General features: G+C 31.2%; 2 protein-coding genes across 4 annotated transcripts; one reads left to right on the top strand and one right to left on the bottom strand.

The window, feature by feature from the left end:
• Positions 1-6,824: 6,824 nt before the first annotated feature.
• On the top strand, positions 6,825-9,586 carry LOC108329273 (uncharacterized protein C24B11.05). 3 transcript variants are annotated; one of them, XM_017563410.1, is made up of 9 exons: positions 6,825-6,882; positions 7,040-7,125; positions 7,498-7,566; positions 7,993-8,058; positions 8,144-8,241; positions 8,310-8,435; positions 8,516-8,806; positions 9,082-9,147; positions 9,254-9,586. In XM_017563410.1, the coding sequence occupies exons 3-9, from the start codon at positions 7,515-7,517 to the stop codon at positions 9,401-9,403; spliced, it is 849 nt and encodes a 282-aa protein (XP_017418899.1). In that variant the 5' UTR covers positions 6,825-6,882; positions 7,040-7,125; positions 7,498-7,514; the 3' UTR covers positions 9,404-9,586. The 3 variants fall into 3 exon arrangements, with proteins under 3 accessions (XP_017418899.1, XP_052729065.1, XP_017418902.1); XM_052873105.1 differs by having other exon boundaries at positions 6,837-7,125; XM_017563413.2 differs by lacking the exon at positions 6,825-6,882 and having other exon boundaries at positions 7,124-7,159.
• LOC108329274 (peptidyl-prolyl cis-trans isomerase, chloroplastic) lies at positions 9,546-11,960 on the bottom strand. The gene is made up of 7 exons (XM_017563415.2): positions 11,802-11,960; positions 11,406-11,597; positions 10,795-10,936; positions 10,595-10,683; positions 10,401-10,455; positions 10,188-10,273; positions 9,546-9,887 (listed from the first exon to the last, which is right to left on the bottom strand). The coding sequence occupies exons 1-7, from the start codon at positions 11,859-11,861 to the stop codon at positions 9,735-9,737; spliced, it is 777 nt and encodes a 258-aa protein (XP_017418904.1). The 5' UTR covers positions 11,862-11,960; the 3' UTR covers positions 9,546-9,734.
• Between the last annotated feature and the right edge of the window lie 151 nt (positions 11,961-12,111).

Genomic DNA, 12,111 nt, shown 5'->3' with positions numbered 1-12,111 from the left:
GCTTTGAGATCAGAATTCACCAATTTGCAAATAAAAAATTATTTTTGTAATAGTAAAATGAATAAAAAAATGAATAGTAAAAATGAATAGTAAAAATGAATAGTAAAGTTTTTTTACTATAAATAGCCAAGGGGGGGAGGCTGGAAATTTACACCAAAATTCTAGAGAAATTGTGAGAGAAGAGAGTTGGAGTAAATTGTAGTTGAAGAGGGGAAATTCTGGAAGTTTCCGGAGAACGGTTTGAGAAGAGGAAACTAAGTCTGGAATAGAGGTAAGGGAAGCCACTCTTATACTTTGCTTGTCTCTAATCCTAAATCTTGAATATGTAGTATTTTGTTGTTGTATGGTCTTGAATTTTGAATGAGAATATCTATTTGTTTCTTTTGTATTTTTTTGGAAGGACGAGAAGTTGTCTAACCGGCTCTGCCAGATTCAACTTCTTGTTTCCCCAAAGCTTTGATTGTTTCTTATATCTTTATATTGTATTTTTGGAAGGACGAGAAGTTGTCTAACCGGCTCTGCCAGATTCAACTTCTTGTTTCCCTAAAGCTTTTGTTGTTTCTTATATCTTTATATTGTATTTCTGGAAGGATGAGAAGTTGTCTAACCGGCTCTGCCAGATTCAACTTCTTGTTTTCCCATACCTGTTATTTCTTATTTATATTGTATTTTTGGAAGGATGTGAAGTTGTCTAACCGGCTCTGCCAGATTCAACTTCTTGTTTCCCCAGAAATTTTATTGTTTTATCTATTCTTTTTATTGCATCTTTTTGGAAGGATGAGAAGTTGTCTAACCGGCTCTGCCAGATTCAACTTCTTGTTTCCCCTGAATTTTTATATTAATGTTATTTTGATGGTAAGAGCAACTAATTATTTTTGTATGAATTTATAAATATACGAATGTTGAACTGGTGTTCTCTTGCGAAACTGTTTTATGACTTTTATTATATTGAGTGTTATAACTGAAACTGTTAAATTGTACATGTTGTGATGTGATGAATTTAATCTGTTTTGAATGAGCTTGTTGGCTGAAATTGATCTTGTTGGAAGGTCTGGAGTAAGGGTTCTGTAATAGTTTGTATATGGTTATTAAATAGATATACAAATACTGTTTGAGGTTGTTGTGAGAGGAAGTAAAAATATTAAAATTTGGCATATTAGATTTAGAGCATAAGAGAACAAGGTAGATAAATAAATAAATTGTTAATTATTGAGGGCCTCCCTTTGTTGGTAGGATAGAGGAACCTTAAAAACCTGAGTTGGCACATCCCTGATCATAGAGCAGCCCTGGCCTGGTCCAGTCAGTTGTGACTAGTCATATGTGCTGGCGTCGAAGGTGAGTTTGATGCGTTCAGACATCTGGGTCCTCTCCGGTGACCAATTGGGGTAAAGAAAGATCTCTAATAGGATGAAAATAAAATAAAACAAGTTGACTGTAGATGCATAAAGTTATCATGGTAAAAACCTCATATATATTTTATTTATTGTTACATTGAGCTCAGACTTTAATATGAGTTGCTAAGATATGTTGAAATGTTTTGACTGATCTATGAATCTTTGATTGGTGAAAATATGTTGAGTTATACTCGTTATGGTCAAAATGAGTTTATAATATGAAGTATGATATCTGACAATATGTTTAATTTATTGACATCAAAATAGGTTATTGTCAAATTATGATTAAAGAATGAACATGATTGAGTTATGCGGATAAGAGGTTATGAATTGTTGATTTGATGAAATGTTGGAGTGGATAAGATGGTATGAAATGTTGATTTGATGAAATATTGGAGTGGATATAAGAAATCATTGCTTATGAAATGATGTTTACTACGAGGAGTAGTATGTGCGATTTATACCATGAGAGCTTGATATGAGCAAAGTAACACCTGAGGTTTATGAAAGCAGGCAGAAAGTGGTCTGACCATAAGGCTTTGACATAAATATATGATTCAAAGATTTATAGAAGCAGGCAGAGAGAGGTCTGACCATAAGGCTTCAAAAAGTAAGACATAGTATACAGGTGAGGCTTAAGGAAGTAGGCAGAGAGCGGTCTGACCATAAGGCTTCGTGAGTAAGCATGGTACACTTGTAAGGTTTATGAAAATGAGGAAGATGATTTTGATAATGATGAATTAATGACATCGGAATAATGATATTTTATCAATTGCACAAACACATGATTATAATATTTTTATTACAAGTTTAATGATTTTATGATATGATTGGCTTACCCTTATTTGTTTGTACTATGATCATATAACTCATGTTATATGTGATTAGATAATTTTGCAGATGCGGTTGAAAAAGCTTAGAGATGAGAGAGATGTGGGGAAAACTTTTAGGGATTTTTGTAAAAAGAATAAATTTGTATTGGGAAGATTATGGTTGAAATTTCAATGGTGAAGACTATATTGTTTAAAGTTTGTAAGTTTGGTATTGTACTTTGGAGTAATTGAAATAAAGTTTGATTGTTTATATGAGATATCAAATTAATTTAGTCTCTAACTATCAGTAATACCCTTTAAAATATTAGGGTGTTACACAAGACAATATATATTCATTCACTTATTAAATAAATCTTCAAATACATGTTAGATAAGCTTGTTCACACACGAATTAAATGAATATAGTGAAAAATATTAAATTGACCTAACATTATTCATTAAACAAGTTTTTCATACACTAACGAATATAACAAAAAACATAAGATGAATTATTTCATGCATTTATTAAATAAGTTAAAAAATGCACATTAGATTAATATGTTCATACACTGATAAAATGAGTTTTGCAACACACATTATACGAGTTTGTTCATATACTTATTAGACAAATTTAACAACATATATTAGACGAGTTTGTTCATGCATATATTAGATAAGTCTATTAATACATATTAAGTGACTCTATCTATTTTCTGATTAAACGAGTCTTACAGACAAATGAGTCTGATAATAAACATTAGACGAATGTGTTCATATAATCATTAGATGAGTCTAACAACATATATTAAACAAGTTTATTAATGCTTCACAAGTTTAGCAGTACACATTAAATCATTTTGTTCATACACTAATTTATACTTTTCGTGAATCAATTCTACGTATTTTTGCACACATCATATATACTTTTAGAGGGTTTACTCTATGCTTTTGCACATAATTTATCATTTGTATTTTTATAAAATTTACTGTTTATATTTTTATAGAAATATTAACTTTCCAAACCTATAAATTAGTTTTCACATGGTATTCAAAATTTAATATAAACTTAAAAATGTTTATTATTTAATTTTTCAACCTCTAAATCTTTTTTAATAAATACATAAAAAAAATCAACTCAAAGACACATGTTTAAAACTAATAAAATAAATAAAAATATTTAAATAAAATTATAAAAATTAGTTATATTTATAATAAAAATATTAAAAATATTTTTTCTTATCATAAAAAGTGAACACACATCTGCATGTGTTTTCATTAGTTTAAATAATAAAAATATAAATAAAAAAATATTTTTATATAAATTAAATGTGTTTATCTCAAAAAATTATTCCAAACAAGAACTATTATCCCAAATGAAAAAAAAAAACTTTTCTTCTAAATATTTTATAGTTATATTGCAAAACTTGTTCATATCACTGTCAAGCATTATTTTTTATAAGACAGATTTTCTTTTCTATGTCCAGTGCATGAGAGATTCTTAGCTGAGAAGATACTCAATACATTATTATTTTTACACACAACCTCTGAAAAGTTGTAACCATTAAAATTTAAAGTAATTTAGTTCTTCTAATAACATGGATGCGATATAATTCATTTATCTTAACAAATTTAAATATTTATATAATACATTTTTAGGTGCATCAACCAACACTGGATATTAATAATACATACATCAATATTTTTGTGAAAAAAAAAACAGTTACACAACCTACTAAAATATATTAGGTAACCTTTAATTGAAAAATCACTCTAAAGAATTATCATGTTCATTTTACATTTATCATATTTATAAAAAAAAAGTTCAATTCGAAATTGTTTTATATTCATTTATATATTTTAAAATTAAAAGTTATGTAATATATATTTGAATGTATAATTTAATTATCATTTCATTATTTTTTTATAAAATTTGATATACACAAGATGATATGAAGTTAGAATTTAACCATCAAATTAATTAATGTTACGTTATCAATTTACAGTGTTTATGGAAGTTAAATTATTTTTATTTGATATTCTTCTCAATGTATTTAATATATTAAATATACATAAGCTTGTTTGTAATTTTAATTATATATTAAATATAATATATAATATTATTATGTGTAATAAATATGTTTATTACATTATCATTTTAATATTTTTACGAAATTTAATATACACTTGATAATATATAATTATTCAACCGTCAAATTAATTATTGTTTCATTATCAATTTATAGTGTTTATGGAAGTTGAATTATTTGTATTTGATATCTTTTAAGCTATTTAATATATTAAATACATAGATTTCTGCGTAATATTAGTTATACCTTAAATATAATAAATAATAGTGTTGTGTGTGTTAAATATGTAAATTAAATAGCCCAATATTAACTATATGTTATATTTATAGATAATGGGGAATATTATGCTTTTAATAATTAGATAATACTATCTTCATAAAACATGTGTAATATTAATTATATATCCTGCGCCAAAAAGAATATTAATTGTGTATCATATTAAATAAATAACACCTGTATAAGCTATATATTAGTAAAGTGTGTACAACATTAATTATATATTGCATATTTAATGAATATAATTATATAATGATTAAATACATGTGTGATTTTGTAATAGTCACATTTTATTTAATATATATTTCTAATATATGTAAAGTTTATAATTTTCTTAAAATAAATTATACTTAGCAATATCATTGAATTAGTCATGTATTATACTTCATTAATCTGTTAAAAGATATTATTAATGTTTATCAAAATGCTGAATTAATAGCTTTAAATAAATAACACGTTAAGCTCTATCAAGTTTAACAATAATATAAATGTACATGCTTAAGACTTGTCAATTTTATATTTCAAGACAAATAATTGTCGTTTGGAGTGTGCTTTCCAGAAGAGATGTGTTTTTGTAGACTCTAAAAGTACTAATATTTCTTGAAATAATCATTATATGTGGTCCTATAATTATTTTTAAATCAAACAAAAGAGATGTGTTTTTGTAGTCTTTATCCTTAATTTTATGCAAGCGAAAATCCCTTTGTTTAAATAGAAAGGTTTTTTAAACTATTTTTACTGTTAATTGTATCAGTATGATGATTGGGTAATTCAATGTTTGAAGGATTGGATATGGGCTGGTTCCTATGGTAATTCGGGCCTGATCCATAGGATGTTATCCTTGTGTGGGCTGCTTCTTCTTTTTGCACCTCATAACCACCTCTTGCGCAGGCTACGGTTCCCCTTCACTATTTCTCTGTTTGGATCATCTTTGCATTTCATTTCTCCTTTTGTCTGGATTCACCGTCAACTCTATAACTTGTCTTATTCAAATACACTAATTCATTTTGGTGACCTATATAGCTTCACAAAATCTTAGTATTCAAAGAACAACTGACTCTATTTAAAACATTAGATGAAATAAAAATAACCGACAAATGTACAGAATAAAAATGTTAATTAATTATTTATTTGGTAAGTGTTTCTATGTGAAGTTATAATGCATGTTTAACTATTCAATTTATTAAGAAAACTTTCAAAGAGAAAGCATTTTTTTCTATGTGTAATTTACATAAAAATTAGTTTTTGTTTTGTTGTTACAAACTTTTTTGTTTATATCAGTTACTACAAATTTTCTTGGCCTAAGATTACCTTTTTGTCAGTGCTGGTAGGAATAAAATGTGTAGCTCAATCACTGATACATAAAACAAACGAATGGGATATTACCTAAGCCTTTTTTTTTTCCTTCTAAGTGGAATCGACGAATATGTTACACTCTCTAGGAGATAATATACTTTGGGATAAATTGTGAAAAGGAAACTTTGATGTTGTCATTATCTTCAATATTAAATAATATCTTTGTTACTATTTTCCTTAAAGTTTTTTTTACCAGTAATTTGCTTTTAAGTATTTCATTAATCTTTACAAGGGAGTCAAATAAAGTTTGAATTTTCGTTAAAAAAAGTGTTTTTATTTAGTATTTGTTCTGTGGTGATCATAAGTGTCTACGAAGGAAAATACATACAAAAGTAAGAAAAGAAAAAAATGAAAAATTCGATGCATGCATTTGGACAATTCCCCAGGAGTTTGGGTATCTGATTTGGTTGCAAAAGGCATAAAGTAAAAAACATGTTGAGGTTGATATGCTTGATTTGAGTAACAGAAAACAACGTTGATGCTTATAATATTCTTCATAAAAAGGAATAAACCTCATCTTCACCACCCATCTCTACATCCAAAGAAGCAAAAGATTATCCTATTGGTGTGACAAAATTTATATGCATATATGGAGAAGGTTGATTGCTGCCTAATATTGTGATTTTGTTGAGCTAGCACACACATGGGCCACATGCATTGGACCGTATATTTATCATAATTAAATAATGCGAAATCCTAAGTTGAAAGTTGTGGACTTGATGAATAAGAGCAACAAAATTACAAGTGGTGCAAAAAATTCCATCTTCTCCACCTCAGATTTCACCCCTTTATCGTCACCTCGCACATTCTCACTTGGTGGCGGGTCTTTCTACAGTTTCATGCACGCATGCTCTCGTATAAATAGATTCACGTGAGTGTGCAACTATCTAATTAATTCTTCCTGCTACCTTCAAACACGCCACCACACAAGTGTTGTTTCGTTTCTTTGCGATTATTGTACTTTCTTATTCTGTTCTCTAATTAATATCTTGTCCTTGATTCTCCTGTTCGTAGCCTTCATTATTTTTTCATTATTTGTTTCACATCCATTATTGATGTTTATCAGTATCCGACCACATTAAATAACTCACTGTAGGCTCGTTTGTTTTTATAGGTGGAACCTGTTATAGCTAGAAATTGGAGGTTTGGATCACATATATATATATATATACCTCTTCATCTTCTTCATTGGTTCACCAAGTAAGTCCTCAATACTTATAGACTAACACCTTCGGTAACCTTGCTCAGAAACTTTTTTTATTTTGGAATATAGTAGTATTTCTGTTTCATTTACCTTTATGATTTCACTCAAACTGAAACCATTAAGTTACCGAAAGTGATGATATTTGCATTTCAAATTTAAATGGCATAAGGAAAATATATATTAACGCTTTTGGATCCCTGTCCCATATATATGGTTTTTCATGTTTACTAAGATGCTAACAGTTGCAGCTTCTGCATCCTATACTGAATTTCTTATACTTCTCAATGGATTTTCCACACATACTATGGTTTATTGAGCAGGGTTTTTGTGAACATTGGAATTGACAAACTTATTGCATGTTGATGCAGATTAGAATTTGTTTGAGATGGATGCTTCTTGGGGGATTGCTGGATACAAGTATGATTGCTTGCTTTTCGGTATGAATGATGCTACTCTATTTCTGCGCTCTTACATGTTTCCTGAGCAGTACAATTTTAGGAAACTGCACGTGATTTACTATTTTTTTTGGCGCAATTCTTTTAAGCTGTGCAAACATTACGATGGTGATGATATAATTAAACAAATAGTAGGGACTAGAAAGTGTAGAATGATAATTCCAGTTTTTGATGAATTTTACTTGATTTTGACAGAATAAGAGAGAAAATGATGCTTTTTTCTCCTACATAAATTGGAAAGAAAACTAAAAAAAGAGGAGTTTTGGAGATACAATCAAGCTATTATTTCCCTCTTTTATCACATGTCTCCTCCATTCAACTGAACCAAGCCATTGCAAACGTATTCTGTTACAATTTCAAAGGAAAACGGGGAGTGTTGTTTATGTATTGTTCCAACTTTTTCCACAGATATGGACGATACTCTCTACCCATTGAGCTCAGGTCTCAATTTGGCATGTCGGAAGAACATAGAAGGTAAAACAACCTTGTTTACAGAGTACCTCTAGTGCCAAGATAATATGCAAAATATGTACTTCAGTTAAACCAATCTTGTTTACAGAGTACATGTTAAAACACTTGCATATGGAAGAAAGTGAAGTACCAAAGATTTGCCTGGACTTCTACAAGGAATATGGGACAACTATGGCAGGACTAAAGGTAGAGAAATACCCATTTTTCTCGGTTTCCTCTTCATCGTTCTTTTCTTACAAGAATATGCATTTCAGGCCTTTGGTTATGAATTTGATAATGATGAATTTCATGACTACGTGCATGGAAGACTACCATACTGGAAACTGAAGCCAGATCCAGTGTTAAGGAACCTTCTGTTTTCCATGCCTCAGCGTAAAATAGTATGTGTAAATATTATATATTAGTCTGTTCAGCGGAGAGTATTCCATATAATTCTAAGACTAGGAAATGGCCATCTCAGGTATTCACCAATGCAGATCAGGCTCATGCACACCAAGTGCTCAACAGATTGGGCTTGATAGAATGTTTTGACAGTATTATATGCTTTGAAACGCTTAATCCTCCTGATCACAAAGATGTACCAACTGATAATCGCGTGCTAGCATGGAGCAACTGCAACTCGTTGAACAAAGAAGATTGTAACCAGGTAGAGAGTGAATGCTTTAACTCCAAGACACAAATCCTCTGCAAACCCTCTGTTGAAGCCATTGAAGCTGCCATTCAGATTGCTAATGTAGACCCAAGGAAAACGGTACAATCAATTACATGTGTTTTGCTTAGCATATAGTGTAAAAGTAAGCATGCATCACTTACGCATTTACAAGTTGCTTCTGCGTCATTTTAACATATATGGCATGAAATTATTCACGCGTGCACGTTTTTGATAAAAAATGCAAACACTATATAAACTAAGTGACGCATGCAAATTATGCCTTTGTGTGTTTATTTATATTTCAACATTTTGGCCCTTTAATCTTGGAATATCTTACTATAGTTATTTGGTGTTCCCTCTTCCATCCTATGCAGTTGTTTTTTGATGACAGTGCTAGAAACATTGCAAGTGGGAAAGCTGCTGGATTTAACACAGTTATTGTAAGCTATAATTTACTATTCATGTTTCCTCTTGAGAAATTTTTGAAATCGAATAGCTATATGATTTATGTACGTATCTAACTCAAGTTACCCACCTTGGCGACAGGTGGGACGCTCAGATTTGGTGCCGGGAGCTGACCATGCACTGAACAGCATTCATAACATCAAAGAAGCATTACCCGAGATATGGGAAGTTGAGGGAGACCACCAGCAAATAATCCAATCTCAAGCAGTTGAAACCATGGTCCTTGCATAGATTTTGCTTTGAATAAGCAAATTTTTACTATCGAGCAATCCCAACCATGGTGCATAGCAGTTGGCTCCCCACAAACAGTGATGCTTAAAAATGTAAATCATGTTGTTGGGAGCATGTGACGTAAACGCAAATAACAATAGCATAAAGAAATGGAAATGAGAATATTATTGTTCTAAAGATTAAGCACGAGTCTTGTCATACAAAATATGGGAAATTAGGCAGCAACTAATGACAATCCAAACCCATTATTAACATGACTAATAAGAGACAATCAGAACATTGGGAAATGAACTCAAAATCAGAAGAAAAGTAAAGTAATTCCGGGTAAGGATCAACCATCTATAAGTTCTCCGCAATTAACAATTCTGCAAGGCTTCCGAGGGACATCTAATTTACTCGTCTCCTGGGATTCAAGTGTCCTCACAACATCCATGCCATCAATGACTTGTCCAAAAACAACGTGACGATTGTCTAGCCATTGAGTCTGCATAAAAAATAAAGACAGTTGATATTTTATAGAAGTCAAATTCTAGGTTAATAATTGAGCCTTGAATACGATAAATAACATCCACAGCAAAATGGTCCAGATCTGTGAAGAAATCATATCTTAGATCTGGAACCAGACTAGATAAATACATTCCCTAGTGACTAGTGAGGCTTTTACAATAAACAACCAGTCAGTGGATATTGAAGTTAAGCTTGATTAGAATTTTGAGTTTACTTTTATTGAAATTTATCTATCAGTAACTTGAAAAAATCAGAAGGGGCAGTGCATGTCTCTCACCTTTACAGTGCAAATGAAAAATTGACTACCATTGGTATTAGGACCAGCATTTGCCATGCTTAGAACTCCAGGACCAGTATGCTTCACTGCAAGAAAGTGTTGAAAGTAGAAATGTAAGCAGATTAATTAAACTGAATTTTAAATACCAATCAGGCAATCTTATTAAAAATATATAATTGAATATTACTATCCGGCCAGAATAGAGAGACATACAGGCAAAACTCTCATCTTTAAAACTTGGACCATAGATACTAATTCCACCAGTTCCCTGCAGCAAATAAAAGCATATTCTAAGCGAGAATAAAATTCAGTAGCCTCTTTGATGCACATACATGGCATGTCAGTTGGAAAGTAAATGCACTCATCACTACATATATGGAGGCATACAAACAAAAAGTAGAGCTCACATTTCCTTCCGTAAAGTCTCCTCCCTGAATCATGAAATCTTTGATTATACGATGGAAGGAGCTTCCTTTGTAACCATATCCTTTCTCACCTGTTAAAAATTATTAAGTTTGATATATAAAATTCAAAGTTACACAATCCATTTCAGAGTAGAAATCCAACGGCAACACGAAAAATGCTGCAGAAAAACTTGATTGCTTGCCTGTGCACAAAGCACGGAAATTTTCAGCTGTTTTGGGAACATCATCTCCAAATAGGCCCAAAACAATCCTGCCAGCAGCCTCACCCCCAACTTCTACGTCAAAGAAACACTTGGTTGTCACCTTGGCTTGAAGCTCTAGAGCCTAAAGGTACAAAACCATGTAAGAAAATCATGTTAATCACAGCGGACGAGATTATTGAGCACTTTCCAGACTTTCTCACATTAAACCATTGAATATGATTCCAAACACGGCGTCGTGAGTATGAACAATCACAAATCCAAATGCTGAATGATAATTCGATCAACAAGTGGTCTAAATTTTAAGAACTATTCAGTGTCTGCTTGGTTAAGAAAATATTTTCTCCTTCTATTTTCTAATTTTGATAATTACAAATACCAACTTGTTTTGTTATTTTAAAAAATTTGTAAAGAAATTGTGAAAACCATGTTCTTTTCACACTCTTGTAAGGACGCCCAGTGGAACAAAGAGTAAAAGTTAAGAGACCCTGAAGGTTTCATCCTTTAGCTTCTCCACTGTCTTCTTGTAATAATACTAGTTACCATTTCAGTAAACACAATCCCAAACCACAAATATGAAATTAGAAACTTACATTGTCTGTGGCGCTGACACATGTCATGCTCCTGTATCTAATTGACCTTGCTTCAGATTGTTGCCTCACAGGGAACCTCAAGGCATAGTGTGACCTAGATGCCAATGTTTTACCGTAACCAAGCCGTGACCCTGTAACGCAACAGACAACACGTGGCCTTTGAACCTTTGACACATCTCGGCTCAAATTACCCTGAAAAAATGGCAGCAAACTTCTACCATTGTTAACAGTTGACAACTTTGCAATCCGAAACCCCTAATGGGAAAATGTATGAAAAATAATCTCTTTCATAAATTATATCGAACAAAAGCGACTTGGGTGCTTCCAAAAGGGAAAGTCAAAACCGTACACTTGATAGTATTGAAGGATAAAGAGAAAGAGAAAGGACGCAGAGACCTGAGCCCGTGGAAGTGAGTTCTGACAATGAACAAATTGAGCTGATAATGAAGACGCCATACTCACTCGAACCTTCCCTTGCTGTGCTGTGCTGTGCTGATATTGAAGAACCAGACCGAAAGAGATAAAGGGGTTATAAGGATGTGCACCTTTTTATATGTAAAAGAAAAAACTGAAAGTATGTGTAGTTTTATATTTTAAAAGTATTTCTTTTATTTATTTTAAAAATAATCTTTTGTCAATTAAATTAATTATCTTGTAAGTGTGTATTTAATCGTTTACATCTATTAACATAATATATATATATATA

Source organism: Vigna angularis, chromosome 2, assembly GCF_016808095.1.
Source record: "Vigna angularis cultivar LongXiaoDou No.4 chromosome 2, ASM1680809v1, whole genome shotgun sequence".
NCBI classification, from domain to species: Eukaryota; Viridiplantae; Streptophyta; class Magnoliopsida; order Fabales; family Fabaceae; genus Vigna; species Vigna angularis.
The sequence above is the reverse complement of the archived record's forward strand: the minus strand, read 5'-3'. Positions and strand labels throughout refer to the sequence as shown.